We start from the raw sequence: 21,099 nt of genomic DNA on the forward strand, positions 1-21,099 counted from the left end.
AGAGAGTTCCAGAAAGACATCTACTTCTGCTTCATTGACTATGCAAAAGCCTTTGACTGTGTCGACCATGGCAAATATGGCAAGTTCTTAAAGAAATGGGAGTGCCTGATCACCTCATCTGTCTCCTGAGAAATCTCTATGTGGGACAAGAAGCTACAGTTAGAACTGGATATGGAACAACTGACTGGTTCAAAATTGGGAAAGGAGTACGACAAGGCTGCATTTTGTCTCCCTGCTTATTTAACTTATATGCAGAATTCATCATGCGAAAGGCTGGGCTGGATGAATCCCTAGCCGGAATTAAGATTGCCGGAAGAAATATCAACAACCTCAGATATGCAGATGACACAACCTTGATGGCAGAAAGTGAGGAGGAATTAAAGAACCTTTTATTGAGGGTGAAAGAGGAGAGTGCAAAATATGGTCTGAAGCTCAACATCAAAAAAACGAAGATCATGGCTACTGGTCCCATCACCTCCTGGCAAATAGAAGGGGAAGAAATGGAGGCAGTGAGAGATTTTACTTTCTTGGGCTCCATGATCACTGCAGATGGTGACAGCAGTCACGAAATTAAGAGACGTCTGCTTCTTGGGAGGAAAGCAATGACAAACCTAGACAGCATCTTAAAAAGTAGAGACATCACCTTGCCAACAAAGGTCCGTATAGTAAAAGCTATGGTTTTCCCAGTAGTGATGTATGGAAGCGAGAGCTGGACCATAAAGAAGGCAGATCGCCGAAGAATTGATTCCTTTGAATTATGGTGCTGGAGGAGACTCTTGAGAGTCCCATGGACTGCAAGAAGATCAAACCTCTCCATTCTTAAGGAAATCAGCCCTGAGTGCTCACTGGAAGGACAGATCGTGAAGCTGAGGCTCCAATACTTTGGCCACCTCATGAGAAGAGAAGACTCCCTGAAAAAGACCCTGAGGTTGGGAAAGATGGAGGGCACAAGGAGGACGAGATGCTGGGACAGTGTTCTCGAAGCTACCAGCATGAGTTTGACCAAACTGCGGGAAGCAGTGGAAGACAGGAGGGCCTGGCGTGCTCTGGTCCATGGGCTCACGAAGAGTCGGACACGACTAAACGACTAAACAACAACAAACCCGGGGCAAGGCAAGTAATTTGCGCCCCCTAAACCTGGGGCAAGGCAAGTAATTTGCGCCCCCTAAACCCGGGGCAAGGCAAGTAATTTGCGCCCCCTAACCCGGGGCAAGGCAAGTAATTTGCGCCCCCTAAACCCGGGACAAGGCAAGTAATTTGCGCCCCCTAAACCCGGGGCAAGGCAAGTAATTTGCGCCCCCTAACCCGGGGCAAGGCAAGTAATTTGCGCCCCCTAAACCCGGGACAAGGCAAGTAATTTGCGCCCCCTAAACCCGGGGCAAGGCAAGTAATTTGCGCCCCCTAACCCGGGGCAAGGCAAGTAATTTGCGCCCCCTAAACCCGGGACAAGGCAAGTAATTTGCGCCCCCTAAACCCGGGGCAAGGCAAGTAATTTGCGCCCCCTAACCCGGGGCAAGGCAAGTAATTTGCGCCCCCTAAACCCGGGGCAAGGCAAGTAATTTGCACCCCCTAAACGCGGGGCAAGGCAAGTAATTTGCGCCCCCTAAACCCGGGGCAAGGCAAGTAATTTGCGCCCCCTAAACCCGGGGCAAGGCAAGTAATTTGCGCCCCCTAAACCCGGGGCAAGGCAAGTAATTTGCGCCCCCTAACCCGGGGCAAGGCAAGTAATTTGCGCCCCCTAAACCCGGGGCAAGGCAAGTAATTTGCGCCCCCTAAACCCGGGGCAAGGCAAGTAATTTGCGCCCCCTAACCCGGGGCAAGGCAAGTAATTTGCGCCCCCTAAACCCGGGGCAAGGCAAGTAATTTGCGCCCCCTAACCCGGGGCAAGGCAAGTAATTTGCGCCCCCTAACCCGGGGCAAGGCAAGTAATTTGCGCCCCCTAACCCGGGGCAAGGCAAGTAATTTGCGCCCCCTAAACCCGGGGCAAGGCAAGTAATTTGCGCCCCCTAAACCCGGGGCAAGGCAAGTAATTTGCGCCCCCTAACCCGGGGCAAGGCAAGTAATTTGCGCCCCCTAAACCCGGGGCAAGGCAAGTAATTTGCGCCCCCTAACCCGGGGCAAGGCAAGTAATTTGCGCCCCCTAAACACGGGGCAAGACAAGTAATTTGCGCCCCCTAACCCGGGGCAAGGCAAGTAATTTGCGCCCCCTAAACCCGGGGCAAGGCAAGTAATTTGCGCCCCCTAAACCCGGGGCAAGGCAAGTAATTTGCGCCCCCTAACCCGGGGCAAGGCAAGTAATTTGCGCCCCCTAAACCCGGGGCAAGGCAAGTAATTTGCGCCCCCTAAACCCGGGGCAAGGCAAGTAATTTGCGCCCCCTAAACCCGGGGCAAGGCAAGTAATTTGCGCCCCCTAACCCGGGGCAAGGCAAGTAATTTGCGCCCCCTAAACCCGGGGCAAGGCAAGTAATTTGCGCCCCCTAACCCGGGACAAGGCAAGTAATTTGCGCCCCCTAAACACGGGGCAAGACAAGTAATTTGCGCCCCCTAACCCGGGGCAAGGCAAGTAATTTGCGCCCCCTAAACCCGGGGCAAGGCAAGTAATTTGCGCTCCCTAACCCCTAACCTGCCGCCGCTGCCAGCTTCTTCTTGCTGCTGCCTGGGCTGCTGCCATGGGGCTCTGCTACAGCCTGCGCCAGAGGTTCTTTGGCAACTCCGGAGGCAGCGAGCGCGCCCCCAGATGTTGCGCCCGGTTCAGCCGGCCCCCCTGCACCCCCCACGCTACGCCACTGGGTTGGGGTAGATGATCCTTGAAGATCCCTTCCAAATGATCTCAGAGAGGGTCGCTGTTGCTTCTCTGCTTGCTTACTCAGAAACAAATCTCCTCTCCCCAGCCAGCGCTGGATCGCTGCCGGATTTACCTGCAAATAATCTCATTGGAATTCGTGGGTGTCAGAGCTGCCTCTAGGTCCCAGCTCACAGAGGACCAACGCTAGGCTGTCGTTATGTACAAAAGTCTTTATTGAGGATTAGTTTCCATTTCAAAGCCGTAGCACGCAGCTCTACGTCTTAAAGCCTAGACCGGCGAAGTCCCGTCTGAGTCTCCTCCCCTATGACACCAGTTTAAGATCCTAGCCCTGCTCCCCCTTTTCCGCTGCTCTCTCCTCCTCTGGGTCCTCCTGCCCGCTGGGGCATTGCCCTTTCTGGACTCTTCCGACGCTGAGTCGCTTAGCTCCTCCCCCTCCCTCCGGCGGGCTTTAGGACCCAGTTCCCAATCCTCATTCTCTGCTGTCCGGCGCTCCTGTACATTTGAACTTGCCTCTCGCGCCAGCCCAGTGACCTTTCTCCTAACCGTTACACTACTTCGGTCACTGCTTCCCTCTTCCGGGACACTGGCCGGATCTGACCTCTCCTCCGTTGTCCGACTTTCTGATGGAGGCGTGGTCAGCCCTGCCTTATCTTCTCTCCCTGGTGGGGAATGCACTGGCCCCGATCCTTGGGACTCTTCCCCCCCCACTCTGCTCTGGTGGGGAAGCTGGTCCTGATTTCCAACTGCTGCTCTGGGAGTCCCTGCTGCCCCCTTGCTCCTGGGACGTTCCCCTTGGGAACCCCCTACCCCTGGCCACTGGCGCCCCCTTCTGTGAATCTTCCGATTCGCTGGAGAGGCTCATGGAATCCCTCGGTCCACTGTCCTCTTCTCCTACGCTCCCCTCGGATTCCTCCCCCTCGCTCTCCATCTCCTCTCCTCCCTGTGCCTCTGCTCCTGAACCCCTGACAGTGGGCGATTTTTTTGCTCCCTTCTCAGGGTGGTGGTCACTCTCTTCCCCGAGGATCCTCTCTAGTCCTCTCTAGTCCAGCCCCTGCAGCGCAGCTGCAATGCATACAGGGATCGAAGATGCAACCTTGGTGTTATCAGCACCACGTTCTACCCCACGGAGGAGATCTGAACCCCTGCCTAAAGGGCCTCGACTAAAGTGTTGGTGCTGACCTTTAAAGCCCTAAACGGCCTCGGTCCAGTATACCTGAAGGAGCATCTCCACCCCCATCGTTCAGCCTGGACACTGAGGTCCAGCTCCGAGGGCCTTCTGGCGGTTCCCTCCCTGCAAGAAGCCAAGTTGCAGGGAACCAGGCAGAGGGCCTTCTCGGTGGTGGTGCCCGCCCTGTGGAACGCCCTCCCACCAGATGTCAAGAAAGTAGACAACTACAGTGGTACCTTGGGTTAAGTACTTAATTCGTTCCAGAGGTCCGTTCTTAACCTGAAACTGTTCTTAACCTGAAGCACCACTTCAGTTAATGGGGCCTCCCACTGCCGCCGGAGCACGATTTCTGTTCTCATCCTGATGCAAAGTTCTTAACCCGAGGTACTATTTCTGGGTGAGCGGAGTCTGTAACCTGAAGCGTATGTAACCTGAAGTGTATGTAACCCGAGGTACCACTGTAATCAGCTGCGCATGCGCCAGACGGGGTGGCGCAGACCAGGGCACTGCGCCAGGCCAGTCCTCACTGCCAACGCTGCTGGGCACTGATCCACGGGGTGCAGAGGTTTTACAGAGCCTGCGCACTGGTTCAAGCCTGGCCGCTGGAGCCAAGCGGGGCCATTAGGTGCCCTTGCCCGCCCGTGCAGGGAGGGACGCAGCACAGCTGGCAGGATGGAACGGGGATCGTTTGCTCCAAAAAAAACCGTGTGCCAGGGCTCAGGCTCCCCTGCCCTCCCCCCATGCTGTACCCCTGGCCACACATACTTTTATATTCTTCTATCATGTCACCTCTCACTTGCCTTTTCTCTTAACTAAAAATCCCCAAACGCTGCAACTTCGTAGAGGAGTTGCTCCACCCCTGGATCATTTTGGTTGCCCTTTCCTGATCCTTCTCCAGCTGTACAATGACGACAACGATGATGATGATAATTTATTATTTATACTCCACCCATCTGATTGGGTTTCCCCAGCCTCTCTGGGCAGCTTCCAACAAAATATTAAAATAAAATAATTCATCAGCTATTAAAAGCTTCCCTAAACGGCTGCCTTCAGACGTCTTCTGAATGTCAGATAGTTGATTACGCCTTTGATATCTGATGGGAGGGCGTTCCACTGCGTGGGCGCCACCACCGAGAAGGCCCTCTGCCTGGTTCCTGTAGCCTCTCTTCTCACAGGGAGGGAACCGCCCGAAGGCCCTTGGCGCTAGACCTCCATGTCTGGGCTGAACGATGGGGGTGGAGACGCTCCTTCAGATATACTGGACTGAGGCCGTTTAGGGCTTTCAAAGTCAGCACCAACACTTTGAATTGTGCTCGGAAACGTACTGGGAGCCAGTGTAGGTCTTTCAGGACCGGTGTTATGTGGTCTCGGCGGCCGCTCCCAGTCACCAGTCTGGCTGCTGCATTCTAGATTAGTTGCAGTTTCCGGGTCAACTTCAAAGGTAGCCCCACGTAGAGCGCATTGCAGTAGTCCAAGCGGGAGATAACTAGAGCATGCACCACACTGGCGAGACAGTCTGCGGGCAGGGAGGGTCTCATCCTGTGTACCAGATGGAGCTGGTAGACAGCTGCCCTGGACACAGAATTAACCTGCGCCTCCATGGACAGCTGTGAGTCCAGAATGACTCCCAGGCTGCATACCTGGTCCTTCAGGGGCACAGTTACCCCATTCAGGACCAGGGAGTTGTTTCCGGGTCGCCTTCAATGTCATACCCTCCCACATTTCTCTAGTGAAAATAGGAATGTGATAAGGAAAAGCGGGATATTCCAGGTTCAGATCAGAAACTGGGATGGCTTCTGTCCATCTGGGAAAGTGGGAGCCTTGGAGGGTCTGCAATATACAGCACAAACATACTTGAGTTTCAGGTCCTCTCATTTCAGGATCGAAACCTCAGCGGTGGGGCAGGAGCCACTCTTGGGAGTTAGTTGGCTCTCAGCCCAGCCCAGCTCAGAGGGCTGGATGAATGCCACCCATTCTGCTGCTGGCTGACTGATCACAGAGAGGCCCTGAGCCAACCAGGGTGGACTACAGAAGACATTTGTGATGCAAGCGTTACCTCGGGAGAAGGGGCCCTGTGAACTCCCTGCCTGGAGTCCGGTCAGAGCAGCTGCCTTGCCCCAAGACCATGCTGGCAAACCTGCTGGATGCCATCCCAAATAGCTGCCATTTGCTGTTGCTGCTGCTGCTGGTGCTTTCGTTGCTGTTCGCCGGTAACTGGGCTGCCGAAAACGTGAGAATATCCTGGGTAAGTAAGGCTCAGCCTTTGGACGCAGGTGAGATCTGGGGATCTGGTTCTTGGCACCCAGAACGGCATAGCCTACCAACTGGTTGCTGCTGGACTCACTGCCTCAAGTGGGAGAGAGTTCCACAGTCTTAACTATGCTGCATGAATGAGGGCTGCATTTTATCTGCCCTGAATCTTCCAACATTCAGCGTTGTTGAGTTTCCATGAGTTCTAGCATTGTGAGAGAGGGATAGAATTCAAGTTGCAAGAAAGGAGATTCCGACAAAACATTTGGGGAGACTTATTGATGGCAAGAGCTGTTTGACAGTGGAACTGGTGGACTCTGCTCAGCTTTAGCTAAGATTCCTGCATTGCGGGGGGTTAGAATAGATGACCTTTGGGTCTCTTCCAACTCTTAAGATTCTGTGATTCTCCCTCTGCTTTCTCCATGCCGTGCATAATTTTAAAAACTTTTAGCAAACTATTCTGGCACCTCTTATGTGCCTTTTCTTTTAAAAAAAGTCCCAAATGTTAAATGCTAAAACCTTTCTTCATAGAAAATATGACTAAAAAAACAGTTTAGTTTTCCTGGCTAAACATGTTTAGCTCCCTCGGGAGGTGATGGACCAGGGGCACCAACTATGGGGGGCTGTGGGTGCCTGAGGTCTCTCGAGATCTTGGAAGCTGATTTTCGGTACCACTGGAAGTCAGGTTCCAAGGCTGGGGGAGGGGATGTCATGACCTGGGACCCAAGTTGTCTCCCCTGTGGTGGAGGTTTTTAAGCAGAGGTTGAATGGCCATGGCCATCTGTCATGGATGCTTTTAGCTGAGATTCCTGCCTCGCAGGGGGTTGGACTAGAGGACCCTTGGGTGTCCCAACTCTACATTTCTATGAAACTAGCCATCCCCTCACTTGTGATTCCTAGCTGCAAGGCGCTTTCAAATGCAGATCACCTCTGACAGTGGAGGCAGAGGGACAGATCCATCTTTGCGCTCTCTTTGCACTGGCATTTCTCCTGGCCGGACAAAATGACACCCCCCCTCCTCTCTCCCTCTGTGCTGTTCTGATGCTTTCAGAGGAAGCAGTGGAGGCCAATTCTTTACAAGAGGATTGGACAAATTCATGGAGGAGGAGGCTATGGATAGCTCCCAGCCACAATGGCTCTACTCTGCCTCCACATTCAGAGTTGAGTTTCCATTGAAATTAGGCTGTATTTTAATATTTTAATGTTTTAAAGTTGTATTTTAATTTTGTTTTTAAGTTGTATTTCAATCAATTTGTTTTTATATCAGGTGTTAGCCACCCTGAGCCTGGTCTTGGCCGGGGAGGGCGGGGTATAAATAAATGTTGTTGTTGTTGTTGTTGTTGTTGTTGTTGTTAAAGGCAGGAAGGCCTGTGAATTCAAGCTGCTGGGACCCACAGGAAGCAAAGGCGCTCTTGAGCTCAGATCCTGCTTATGGGTTTCCCATAGAGCAGCCTTTCTCAACCTGTGGGTCCCCAGATGTTGTTGAACTACAACCCCCATCACCCTTAGCTAGCAAGGCCAGAGCTCAGGGATGATGGGAGTTGTAGTCCAACAACATCTGGGGACCCACAGGTTGAGAACCGCTGCCATAGAGGGATCTGGGTGGCCCCTGTGAGAGCAGGATCCTGGGCAAGAAGATCCAGCAGGTGCTTCTTATGTTCTTAAGAAAAACAAACTTGGGGGAACCTGAAACACACCAAGACTAACGGGGCCGGCGCTACCATGAGGCAGGGTGAAGCAGTGGCCATAGATGGCCATCGGGTGGGACAGAGCTCTGCCTGTGTGACATGCAACCTGCCGTGCACCCACTGAACCAGGCCGCTGTCCTCGGGGTGTAAGGGAGGATGCTGAAATAAGATTCAGCCGTCTGCCTGGGAGGAGGAAACTCCTTGCACTTTGCTTCAGGCGGCAAAAAGCCTTGGACAGGCCCTGCAGACCACAAAAGGGATTCAGTCCCGCTCGCCGTTTCCTCCCCTGCTTCTGTTGTCACCTCCCTGCTTTGCCTACAGCTCTGCTCTTTTCGCCTTGCTGTTCTTCGACAGGTTCCTCCTTGTCTCAAGAAGAAGCAGACCAAGCACCCAGCAGCATGGATAAGTAAGCAGCGGGTGCCCTCCCACCTTCCTGCCCCATCCCTGTGGCAGCTGGGATTCTGCTGTTTGCGCCGCCACGCGGTTCACGGGCTTTCCCATGCCTTTCTTTGCAGCACCTTTAGAAGGAGCAAGAGACATCAGCACAGACACGGAAGTGAGATGGAACACAAGCACAGAATCGGGAAAGAGGTGAGCCTCGATTCCTGCAGTGCAGGGGGTTGGACTGGATGACCCCGGGGGGTCCCTTCCAACTCTACAATTCTGTGATTCTATGAAAAATCAGACAGGCAGCATCACCTGTCCCAGTTCCCCAAAGGAGTGTAGACACTGAGAGTCATCTAGACCATGGGTAGGCAAACTAAGGCCCAGGGGCCGGATCCGGCCCAATCGCCTTCCAAATCGGGCCCACGGATGGTCTGGGAATCAGCGTGTTTTTACATGAGTAGAATGTGTCCTTTTATTTAAAATGCATCTCTGGGCTATTTGTGGGGAATAGGAATTCGTTCATTATTTCCCCCCCCAAAATATAGTCTGGCCCCCCACCCAGGTCTGAGGGACAGTGGACCGGCCCCCTGCTGAAAAAGTTTGCTGACACTCTTATTATGTTCTTATGCTGCCCTGCTTCTCTGGTTTTTCTTAGGTCGTGCGGGACCCTGAGCTTGCAGCGCACTCTGCACACCTTGGACAAGAACATCCAGTATCTTGCCTGGCAAATGCAACGCATCAGCGGCACGTAAGGAAATCCTAGAAAACACCATGCACTTGCAGTCTGAGGGGGAGAAAACTTTTGTTTTCATATCTCTTTAGTATCTGCAAAGTGAATATTTGGAGGAGTTTGATTCTATTGATTTGATTTGATGTACTGTATTTCTATGGGACGCAGGTGGCGCTGTGGGTTAAAGCCTCAGCGCCTAGGACTTGCCGATCGAAAGGTCGGCGGTTCGAATCCCTGCGGCGGGGTGCGCTCCCGCTGCTCGGTCCCAGCGCCTGCCAACCTAGCAGTTCGAAAGCACCTCCGGGTACAAGTAGATAAATAGGGACCGCTTACCAGCGGGAAGGTAAACGGCGTTTCCGTGTGCGGCTCTGGCTCTGGCTCTGGCCAGAGCAGCGATGTCACGCTGGCCACGTGACCCGGAAGTGTCTCCGGACAGCGCTGGCCCCTGGCCTCTTAAGTGAGATGGGCGCACAACCCCAGAGTCTGTCAAGACTGGCCCGTACGGGCAGGGGTACCTTTACCTTTTTACCTTTATTTCTATGGCACTTTTTATTCAGGTGCATCTCAAAGCAGCTTACAAAGATTAAATATCAATAGCATAATGGAACAGCACAAAAATAGCACAAATCATATAAAATAATTAACAAACCATCAATAAAACAATTGCAACCTCTAAAACACTTAACGAAACAGCAACTAAAAAAATAACCTCAGTGTCACAATTACAGCAAAAATCATATTATATGAATAGCAGATCAATAAGGCATTTATAAACGATGTTAGAAAAATAGCAACCAAAAACATAAGCTAAGTACTGTTAAGGTCATACACACACTCCCTACACCTAGGGCTGCAATATTTCAAACAGTGAAAATCTGGACAGAGCCTTTTGGGCAAAATCGCTTTTTAAAAATGCCATTTTTAGGGGGAAACGGCAAAAACAGCATTGCCAACATGAGCAGACATATGCCTGGCTTTTCCTGGACATTTCCCCAATTTTCACCCAGATGCTACTGCTGCCTGCAGAATTCCTGGTATGTTCAGGAAAATTCGGATATATGGCAAACCTATCTACACCCCGTGACTCATTGCTGTTGCACTGAGCGGATCAGTTTTCCAGGGGTTGCAGGCACAGGGTCTATGTTTCCTTTTGGAAATGATGCACATAAAGACACCACAGATACATGGTTTATTCGCACATATATACAAGCTGAGCCTACGATGGAGGGCTTCACAGCATTAACATCCCCAAAGGGCCTTGCTTCGCCAAGCCACAGCCTTGGAGTCAAACAGAAATCAAGCACCGCTCTGTTTCTCTCAGGGAAGGGACCCCGAAGGTCATCCATTCCAACCCCGTGGAACGCAGGAACCTTTTGCCTAACATGGAACTCTAACCCACAACCCTGAGATGAAGAGCCTCGTGCTCTACCAGCTCAGCTATCTAAGTTCCCTTTACCTCACCAGGAAGCTAGCCTGGCTATTCCGAGAATTAGAAGGATGCCAAGGCTTTCAGCCTAATGCCAACTCATAACAATATTTTATTATCTTTGCACTTTTGTCCCTCTGGGCAAGGGTTTATTTCTTTTTACCCTTCTCTTTTCTTTCACAATGTTTTTCTTCTTGTTCTAAGAAAACTGCTCCCTTTCCCTTATGGGGTATTCTAGAGCCCATATAGCATGGGTAGGCAAACTCATCGCCCGGGGGCTGGATCTGGCCCTATCGCCTTCTAAATCTGGCCCACGAATCAGCATGTTTTTACATGAATAGAATGTGTCCTTTTATTTAAAATGCATCTCTGGGTTATTTGTGGGGCCTGCCTGGTGTTTTCACATGAGTAAAATGTGTGCTTTTATTTAAAATGCATCTCTGGGTTATTTATGGGGCATAGGAATTTGTTCATTTCCCTCCCCCCCCCCCAAATATAGTCCAGCCCCCCGCAAGGTCTGAGGGACAGTGGACTGGCCCCCTGCTGGAAAAGTTTGCTGACCCCTGCCGTATAGAGTCCTTTTGCAGGTTCTCTGTCGGTAGGAGAAAACAACAGAGGCCAACCAGAGAATATTGAGAAGCAAAGCAGCTAGTAAGCCTGATCTTTATTGATCTGTTGCAACAGGTTCCCTACTCACCACACGCAGAAGGGAGGAGGAACCCAGAACAATGGTGTGCAAGCTCTTATATAGACTTCTGAAATTGCCCACCCTGTAGTCCAAGACCATCTCCCAAAACATCATACATACATCACAGGAGGAGGCGGTCTAGAGCAGAACGCCTGCTTGCCAGGATACCTGATAATGGTCAATGATTGCATTAACTGGGCAGCCTGGCTATTCTTTTGTGATGGTTAATACTTTAGTTCCTGAGCCCAGGTCACAGGATCACCCTATTCATACACAAATACTCCTTTAAGACAGGATTTGCAAGTATAAAGATAATGGGAAGGCTTTCCCCATTTGCCTCCCTTCCTGCAGGGGAATAGTTGAGGTCATTGGGAAAGTCAAAATGGCTTACTATTTCAGACACATGGCTCATATAATTAGATAAGTGTGCATTTATGAGTACAGTCATACCTCATGTTGCATTTGCTTCAGGTTGAGCGTTTTCAGGTTGCGTCCTGCAGCGACTCGAAAGTACCGGAAAGGGTTACTTCCGGGTTTCGCCGCTCACGCATGCGCAGACGCGCAAAATGACGTCACACGCATACGCAGAAGCTGCGAATCGTGACCCGCCCAGACGCGAGTTGCATTCTGCTCATGTTGCGAACGGGGCTCCAGAATGGACCCCATTTGCAACGAGATGTACCACTGTATTTGTTCTATATTTGAGACCTTAACATTCCTTTGCTGGTGACAAACAAGACGAAGCAAAAAAAATGCCTGTTCTGACCTCCTTTGCCTTTCTGCCTCTCCCACCTGACCCCCTCCAGGATCTCGCGGACCCCGTCCAATGTCTCCATGGGGTCTGTCACCTCCATCTGCAGCTGGGGCCATTCCTCAGGAGGAGGAGGAGGAGGAGGAGATGTAGAGGAGGAAGAGGTCGAAGTTGACACCACCTGCTACAGCTGGTCAGCAGTGCCCCCCTCCCTGGCTCCTACCTCCCTGCACAAAGCAGCGGCAGCCCCAGCAGCTCATCTCCCCAAACCCCCCAGGGTGGTCTGCCACCAGCCCCACCACCAGCCCCACCACCAACCCCACCACCAGCCCCAGCCCTGCCCCAAGCAGGATTCCAGCCTGTACCAGAAGCGGCTGCAGGGGCAATGGGGGAGTACCACACCCTGCTCGGACTCCACCACCAGGCGCATCTGCACCCCTCCTCCCTGGCACCCCGCCAACAAACACCCCAGCGGCCCAGCCCACCCACCAAAACCGCCCAACAGGATCGGCTTCCTGGACTACAAGTCCCAAGAGCTGCTTAACTGGCACGTCCACACCAAGCAGCGCCAGAAGGAAGAAGACGCAGTGCTGGCAATGCTCTCTCGCAGGGACCCCAGCCCCAAAGGCAGGGCCTGGGTGGTCAGCCTCGAAGCTCCCAAAGGCGGGGTCCCTCAGTGGGCCGCCAGCCCGCAGCTGCCCACAGGTCAGAGGTCGCGCAGCCGCACGCCCCCTCTGCCCCACCCGGCGGGCCGCCAGAGCCCGCCCAAGATCCTCCACGTGCGCAGCCCATGCCCCAGGCCCCCCACGCCGCCCCGGGAAGAGCTACTGACTCCCCCCATCCTTGTATGCAAGACCATGAGTCACAGCAGCCTCCGGGACCTGGCTGTGGGTGAGGTGGGCAGCGAGGCTGCCAAGGAGGGCCTGGAGACCCTACTTGGCCTCTTCGGTCCTGGCAAAAGCCCCCTGGCCAAGGAGCTGAGCAGACCCGGCACCCCCAAGGATAAGGAGAGGGATGTCGTGGGCAGTCGGAGGCCCCACAGCAACCCCAAGGAGACCAGAGCCGCCAGCCCGAAGGCCAGAGCTGCCAGTCCGAAGGCCAGAGCTGCCAGTCCGAAGGCCAGAGCCGCTAGCCCAAAGGCCAAGCCCCTGGAGATAGAGATTAGTGCCACCCTGGACCGCAAGGTGCGACGCCTGAGCTGGGCCGACGCCACTGCACCCGAAGCCCCCAGGCCTCTGGCAATCCGCGACGCGATGAGCGCCACCCGCCCGCCAGTCCTGGACCCGTTATTCATGTGCCAGGCGCAGCTGGAGATGCCCTGCTTGGCCCTGGGCCCGGCCAAGCTGCAGCAGGAGGTGTGCCAGCCTGCTGTGCCGTCCGGCAAGACCCCGTGCCTGGCCCACGCGCTGGTGGAGTCGCTGGACCAGGACCAAGCTGTGCAGGACCTGCACCAGGCCCTAGCCAAGGGGCTGGGGAAGGGGCGCGGCCGGCCGTGCGTGGAGTACCCCGTCTGCCTGCTGTGCGGCCGCTGCACCCCCTACTGCCCCCACCCGCCCTCGCGGTACAGCCCTTCCCTGGTGGTCTACCCCCGGCTGAGCGTGCGCGAAGGCGAGGTCCACATGGGCCTGGGCTTCTTGCTGAAGATCAAGCGGTCCGAGGCCAACGAGTGGGGGCTGGTGTGCAAGCCGGACGCCTCCCGGACGCGCCCAGGCAAAGAGGGGCTGCCCTCCAAGCTGGACAGGAGCAAGGGCAAGCGGCGGAAGAACAAGGCAGCCACCCCCCAGCCTCGGGACCCAGAGAAGGTTGTCCGCCTGCACAGGCAGCAGTCGGCAGAGAGGCTGGACATGAGGCCTAAAAGCCACGGCCGAAGCGTCCCGAAACCCGTCCCGCCACCGAAAATGAAGCCCGAGCCGGAACTCCGAATGCCGGCCCCCAGCACGGTGCTTGCCGTGCCCCCCAAGAAGCGCCCCAACATCCTTAAGCGGCTGCTTCTCTGCATCAAGAATGTCTGGGCGAAGGTGCGAGGCAAACCTGTCAAATCCCCCAAGAGGCAGGGCTCCCCGCCTGCCTTGCCCAAGTCCCCCGAGAGGCCGTGGTCCCCTTCGTCCTCTCCCGACGACTCCAAGCCCCCGAACCACGAGGGGATCTTGCTCCACAGGCAGGACTCTCTGCTCACAAATATAAATGCCTTGGAGCCCAGCCCCAGGCAAAGTTCCCGGAGGGTGTCCCTGCAGCTCGGCACGCCCAAGGCGCCACGGAGCCCGCAAAAGTCTGGGGCGCTGAAGAAATTGTCCAGGCAACCCTCCCCGGTACAATTCAAGAAGGCCTCGTCCAAGCAGAAATCCCACAGGAGCAGCGCACCCTAAGGGCCTTAGCAAAGGCGCTCAGCCCGCTTGCCTTGGCGCAGAAAAGGCTCCGTGGCCAGAGGGCTGGGGAAGGGACTCTCCCGCAGGGACCTTTGCTTTCCTTATCCTACTCCACAGGCGGGACACAGCTGGTCTGTGTTGCTTCGTTCCAGGCTGCAAATAAATTGGCTGGACGTTTACATCTCTGTACCCCCATCCTCTTGCTGGTGCATTTGTACTTTCTCTGTGAGCTTGCGGGTGGGGGGTGTAATAAACAAAAATCTGCCCTTGTTCCCTTATGGAGAACACAAGAGCCCTTATAGAGTCCTTTGTAGGTTCTCCATCAGTTGGAGGAAATAGCAGAGGCCAAGCAGAGAATATTGAGAAGCAAAGCAGCTCGTAAGCCTGACCTTTATTGAACTGTTGCAACAGGGTTTCCCCCACACGCAGGAGAAGGAGGAGGACCCAGAACCCAGGTGTGCCCACCCTTATATAGACATTTTAAATTGCCTGCCCTGGAGTCCAAGACCACCCCCAGAAACATCATACCTACATCACAGAAAGGGCGGTCTACAACAGAAATCTGAGTGCATTGTTTATCTCCCGTTTGGCAGGGTACCTGTTAATGCTTGATTGATTGATTGATACCCTGGGGAGCCTGGCCAGTCTTTTGTAATGATAAATACTTAGTTCCTGAGCCAGGTCACAGGCTCACTGTGATGGCCTGGGAATCCGATTCAGAGGCTGAACCGGAGGAATCCCAGCCTGCACAGGAGTCCCCACCTCCAGGGCCGGCTGAGCTGGGGCAGGGCCTTGATTCTGAAGCGCCTGCACCTGTGCCGGATCCTCAGGAGCAGGCACCAGGTGAATCCACTCTGGCTCCGGAGGTGGTTGAGGATTCAGTGCCTACAGGTGAGTCCTCCCCTGGGTCCAGTAACCCTTCAGCCTCCCCTGAGCTGCAGAGGCTCAGGGCAGAGAGGCGAAGGGAACTGGTTTCTCCCAGGAGGAGTGCTCGTCTTAAGGCCAGCGGGTCTCCTGGGGGCCGGGACCACCCCTGGCCTCAGAGAAGATAAAGGCCAGTCAGCCCGGTCCCAGGTTGCGGGAGCAATGTCGTTGAAGAGCTGTTTCAGCAAGCACCCAGTCCTGTTCCTCCAGAGTTCCTGTTCTTGCCCGGCTCCCCGCTGTGGACCCCGCTTCGCCCATGGAGGACTGTCTGCCGACCCTCGACTCAGGTCCTGGACCTCGCCCCTGGACCAGCACACTCACCCTTTTCATACACAGACATACCCTTAAGACAGGATTTGTGACAATGGGGATGCTTTTCCATTTTCCTTTGACTTTGCAGAGAAAACATTTGGTCAGTTTGGGAGCCAAAATGGCTTCATGGCTGTTTTCCTGTGCTGCTTCAGACATGTGGTTTATATATTTATGTACGTGTTTGCTCGGTACATGTATGAACATTTATTATACATAGGTAAAGGTAAACGGCGTTTCCGTGTGCTGCGCTGGTGCTGGCTCGCCAGAGCAGCTTTGTCACGCTGGCCACGTGACCTGGAAGTGTCTCCGGACAGCGCTGGCTCCCGGCCTCTTAAGTGAGATGAGCGCACAACCCTAGAGTTGGTCACGATTGGCCCGTACGGGCAGGGGTACCTTTACCTTTAAAGCAGGGGTGTCAAACTCAAATTCATTAGGGGCCGCATCTGTCAGCATCGCCCTTGAGCCAGTGCACCAACTGGACTCATGCACTACAACCCCGACTGGGCTAGGCGAGCTGGGTAGCGCTGCCAGCGACCACCTTTCTCACAGGGACAGGTCACCGTGCTGTGGACTCACAGCTTAGAGCTGAGAGCACCGGATTCACTTGACCAATAATACAGTCGTTGCGCAGCAGAGTTTTGCAGAGTCTTGCAGAGTATAAACCACTCGGAGAGCAGCTCTGTAGAATATCTTCCTTTTATTCTATAGCTACAACTATGATACAAAACTATAAAAAGGTAAAGGTAAAGGTACCCCTGCCCGTATGGGCCAGTCTTGACAGACTCTGGGGTTGTGCGCCCATCTCACTTAAGAGGCCAGGGGCCAGCGCTGTCCGGAGACACTTCCGGGTCACGTGGCCAGCGTGACATCGCTGCTCTGGCGAGCCAGAGCCGCACACGGAAACGCTGTTTACCTTCCCGCTGGTAAGCGGTCCCTATTTATCTACTTGCACCCGGAGGTGCTTTCGAACTGCTAGGTTGGCAGGCGCTGGGACCGAGCAGCGGGAGCGCACCCCGCCGCAGGGATTCGAACTGCCGACCTTTCGATCGGCAAGTCCTAGGCGCTGAGGCTTTAACCCACAGCGCCACCTGTGTCCCTGATACAAAACTATATACAGAGCTAAAATATCTAAGCATAAATCAATGCTACACTGAGAGTCTGCAGCTGCTCTTAGCAGCAACCTTATCTCTAGACACGATCTCTAACACACTCTCTCTCTCTCCGATACACTTACTGACTGACTCACTGACTAAGTAGAAAGCAGAACATTGCTCCTCCTCTCTGTAGAATCAGCAGACTCTTCAGGAGATTCTTGGATATGGGAGGGGTGAAATCTCAGTTTGGTCACCCTCAAAGGGCCGGTTGTATCTGTAGGACTATGTGTCCACTCTTTATTATCATAAATTATTGTCACTGCATTTGATTGTAGTTTATGGTCCCTATACCACTGTAAAGTGACACGGAAGTGGTCAGTATATCCAAAGTTTACCGCTCAGACTTTTAAGCAAACTTTTAAGCAGAATAATAAGCAGACCCACCCTAATAAGCAGACCCCCCTCCCCCCCCACATACATCATATGTACTTACAGTACAGGAGAGAAGGGTTCAGACAGCCGTTGGATCTGTCACATCACAGGATGGCATGCGCTCAATATAAAAACAAGTGGAGGTTTCCTGAATGCATGTAAAGTGGAGGTTTCCTGTGTAGAACGGCCGGCGCCGCTAGAGGGCAGACGTTCTCTGGCTTGTAGGCTGCCGCGCATGTGCTGAAGAGGCGGCTTTCTTGTGTCAAAAAAAAAAAGCGAGAATAAAAGGTGAAGGCTGGCGGCCGGCGGCGGCTACACGGGCCACATGACGAGGTCTGGTGGGCCGGATTCGGCCCGCGGGCCTTGTGTTTGACACCCGTGCTTTAAAGGTAAAGGGACCCTTGACCATTAGGTCCAGTTGTGACCGACTCCGGGGTTGCGGCGCTCATCTCGCTTTACTGGCTGAGGGAGCTGGCGTACAGCTTCTGGGTCATGTGGCCAGCATGACCAAGCTGCTTCTGGTGAACCAGAGCAGCGCACGGAAACACAGTTTTCCTTCCCACTGGAGTGGTACCTATTTATCTACTTGCACTTTGATGTGCTTTCGAACTGCTAGGTTGGCAGGATTATACATATAAGACCTTAATTTTTTATTTCAGGGGTGTTGGTGGGAGGGGGGCATAGAAAGACCAGCATCCTGTTCTCAAAGTGGCCAACCAGACGCCCCTTTTGGGAAACCTACAAACAGGATTTGAGCACAAGAAGAACTCTCTCCTTCTGCGGTTTCCAGTGACTGGGATTCAGAAGCATTGCTGCTTTTGACTGTGGCTGGTAGCCCTTAATAGTCCTCTCCTCCTCCATGAATTTGTTTACTCCTCTTTTAAAGCCATCCAAGTTGGTGGCCATCACCGCCTCTTGTGGGAGGGAGTTCCACAGTTCAACTACAGGGTGTGTGATGGGCTGGATATTCCCCTCTAGTCCCCCATCCCAGACCTGTCAGCTGCCCAATTTGAGGAAAACACCCTGGAATTACAGAAGCCATCCCAGCTTTTGCTTGGATCCCAGGATGTTCAGTTTTGGTCTTCGCCAGAGCATGGCTCGGAAAGATGCCCACTAATAATAATAATAATAATAATAATAATACTAGTTACAGATAGGTAGCCGTGTTGGTCTGCCATAGTCAAAACAAAATAAAAAAATTCCTTCCAGTAGCACCTTAAAGACCAACTAAGTTAGTTCTTAACTTAGTTGGTCTTTAAGGTGCTACTGGAAGGAATTTTTTTTATTTTGTTTTGAATAATAATACTGTACTCCACTACAATCCTTGCATTTATAACCCATCTTTTCCTTCCAAGGAACCTAAAGAGGTGTACCTGTTTCTCCCTCTCCTCCTTTCATCCCGGCAACAACCCTGTGAGGACGGCCAGCCTGAGAGGCCGGCCAGAGCTGGCCCCCAAGGTCACCTAATCATTATAGCCTGCTGGCTCTGGCATAGGTCAGTGGCACTTTTGCCACCCTGAGCTCACCCTAAACACCCGCAAGTGTGCTGACCCAGGGTATTTTGACATCTTAGTTACAGCCCATTCCCGATCTTGCTGGACTGAAGATATTTCGCACGCCTGAATTAGTATCGTATCTTCATTTCTGTTATTGTTGCTGGTGTTTGTTTCTCATATATATGCTCGTTTTAGGGCTCGTTTTAGGGTATTGTTGGTTTTTTTTTAAAAAAAAAACCAACAACCAGGGTCAGATTAAGTGCATCCAGCAGATTCGAAACCCAGTATTTTCACATTTAAAGCATGTGATTCTCTTCCCCTCTGAAAGGCTCATGGCTACTGTAGTTTGTTAAGCTTCCTGGGAATTGTAGCTCTGGATTTTCTGCGGGGATGTGCCATGCATGGGCATGTGAAGAAATGGGACTCTGTTGTTGCATTATTATAATTGTTTTATTGTGCACTTCTTGGGGATCATTTATTTCTAATTATGACCATCAATAATTTATGTGAAATAAAAAAAGGAAAAACAATCCTTTAATTGCAACGAAGGGTTCAGCCAGCATATATATATATTTTTAAAAAATAAATCATTAAAATAGCGCATTCACCCAGTGCTTTACCAGTTGCTCTGGCTCCTGGTGGAGTATCAGGTCAGGTTTAAGGTGCTGGTTTTGACCTTTAAAGCCCTTTGTGACTTAGGGCCCTTGTATTTACGGGACCGCCTCTCCTGGTCTGCCCCGCAGAGGACCTTAAGGTCCATAGATAATCATAGTTTAGAGGTCCCGGGCCCTAAGGAAGTCAGACTATCCTCCACCAGGGCCAGGGCCTTCTCAGTGATGGCTCCAACCTGGTGGAATGCTCTGTCCCATGAGACCAGGACCCTGCAGGATTTAACCTCCTTCCGCCGGGCCTGTAAGACAGAGCTATTCTGCCTGGCCTTTAATTTGAATTCAGTCTGATCTTTTATTCCCTTCCCTCACCCGCTTTGAGACCCCACAGCTAATTCTCCCCTGGTCTCCTCGCTGGCCCAAATGGGACTAATTTAGCCAGCTAGCCCTGGTGACCATCTAATGTTTATTGGATGCTTCCCCCCCCCCCCAAGTTGATTTTTGAATTCTGAATTTATTGTTGTCCACATTTTATACTGTATTTTAAGCTTTTTTTTTTTGTAGCCTCAATTGTTTTAAATTTGTTTTTAGCTGCCCTGAGCCCAGTTTTCTGAATCGGGAAGGGTGGGGTATAAATAAAAAAATATTTATTATTATTATTATTATTAAACCTGTGAAACCACACTGGTACCACCGTTTGCCCACAGGAGGTCCCGGGCCCTAAGGAAGTCAGACTATCCTCCACCAGGGCCAGGGCCTTCTCAGTGATGGCTCCAACCTGGTGTTATGCTCTGTCCCATGAGACCAGGACCCTGCAGGATTTAACCTCCTTCCGCTGGGCCTGTAAGACAGAGCTATTCCGCCTGGCCTTTAATTTGAATTCAGCCTGATCTTTTATTTCCCCTCCCTCCCCCTCCCCATTTATGAAGATCACCTGCGCTGAGACCCCACAGCTAATTCTCCCCTGCTCTCCTCACTGGCCCAAGTAGGACCAATTCAGCCAGCTAGCCCTGGGGATTATCTAATGCTTATTGGATGGATTTCCCCCCTAAATTGATTTTTGATTTTATTGTTATTTATGCTTTATATTGTATTTTATGCTGTTTTTTGTAGCATCAATTAAGTGTTTTAAATTTGTTGTGAGCCACCCTGAGCCCGGTTTTCTTAACTGGGAAGGGCAGGGTATAAATAAAAAAATTATTATTATTATTATTCAGTAGAGCATGATCCTCTGAATCTCAGGGTCGTGGTTCGAACCCCCCCCCCCCCCCGCATTTCAGGGGGTCGGACTAGAATCAGTGTTTCCCAACTGTTATGTACTGGGTTGAATAGGATCCAAACTGCAGCAGTCTGATTGGCCCTAGAACAATAGGATCCAAAAGGCAGCAGCCTGATTGGTCCCAGAACAATAGGATTCAGAATGCAGCAGTCTGATTGGTCCTAGAACAATGCAGCAGTATGATTGGTTGGCAGGAACTACCCAATCATGCTACAGATAGAAGTGAATCCACAACCTGATTGGCTTACAGTTGAATTCCGGAATTAGCCAATCATGTGCAGCCCATTGTGTAAATAATGTATATAAAGCAGATACCTTGAGGGGACTTTCATTCATTCCTCCTCACCACTATGAGCTGAATAAAGAGCATGAAATCACTTTGCGACTCTGAGTATATTTCACCAACCTTGGCTCTCCAGCTGCTGTTGGACTACAACTCCCATCATCCCTGACATTGGTCTTGCTAGCAAGGGATGATGGGAGTTGTAGTCCAAAAACAGCTGGAGACCCAAGGTTGGGAAACACTGGACTAGATGACCCTTGCGCCTCTTCCAAACATACAATTCTATGAGTCTAATATTAATTTTTTTTTATCCCGACCTCCTCCTATAAACAACATGCGCGGACCTCCTTTCCTCAGCGCTTCGCCCCTCACACAACACCCCCGCGAGGTAGGCCTCGCAACGGAGAATCC

General features: G+C 52.4%; 1 protein-coding gene across 2 annotated transcripts; it reads left to right on the plus strand.

Annotated features, from left to right (window-relative positions):
• The first annotated feature begins 5,771 nt into the window (after positions 1–5,771).
• LOC307211702 (uncharacterized protein) lies at positions 5,772–14,439 on the plus strand. 2 transcript variants are annotated; one of them, XM_079968584.1, is made up of 6 exons: positions 5,772–6,219; positions 8,267–8,318; positions 8,428–8,503; positions 8,955–9,047; positions 11,950–12,193; positions 12,230–14,439. In XM_079968584.1, exons 1-6 carry the CDS (start codon positions 6,100–6,102, stop codon positions 14,258–14,260), a joined length of 2,616 nt encoding a protein of 871 aa, XP_079824710.1. In that variant the 5' UTR covers positions 5,772–6,099; the 3' UTR covers positions 14,261–14,439. The 2 variants fall into 2 exon arrangements, with proteins under 2 accessions (XP_079824710.1, XP_079824709.1); XM_079968583.1 differs by having other exon boundaries at positions 5,773–6,219; positions 11,950–14,439.
• Positions 14,440–21,099: the final 6,660 nt, after the last annotated feature.

This window comes from Podarcis cretensis (genome assembly GCF_951804945.1).
Source record: "Podarcis cretensis genome assembly, chromosome: 3".
Classification (NCBI taxonomy): domain Eukaryota; kingdom Metazoa; phylum Chordata; class Lepidosauria; order Squamata; family Lacertidae; genus Podarcis; species Podarcis cretensis.

What these genes read in the sequence shown, in the direction of transcription:
- LOC307211702 (XM_079968583.1), top strand. Translation starts at nt 6,100, where the DNA reads ATGCTGGCAAACCTGCTGGATGCCATCCCAAATAGCTGCCATTTGCTG. An exon ending in AGCACAGAATCGGGAAAGAG is followed by an intron (nt 8,504 to 8,954) that starts GTGAGCCTCGAT and finishes GGTTTTTCTTAG; the next exon opens with GTCGTGCGGGACCCTGAGCT. An exon ending in ATGCAACGCATCAGCGGCAC is followed by an intron (nt 9,048 to 11,949) that starts GTAAGGAAATCC and finishes GACCCCCTCCAG; the next exon opens with GATCTCGCGGACCCCGTCCA.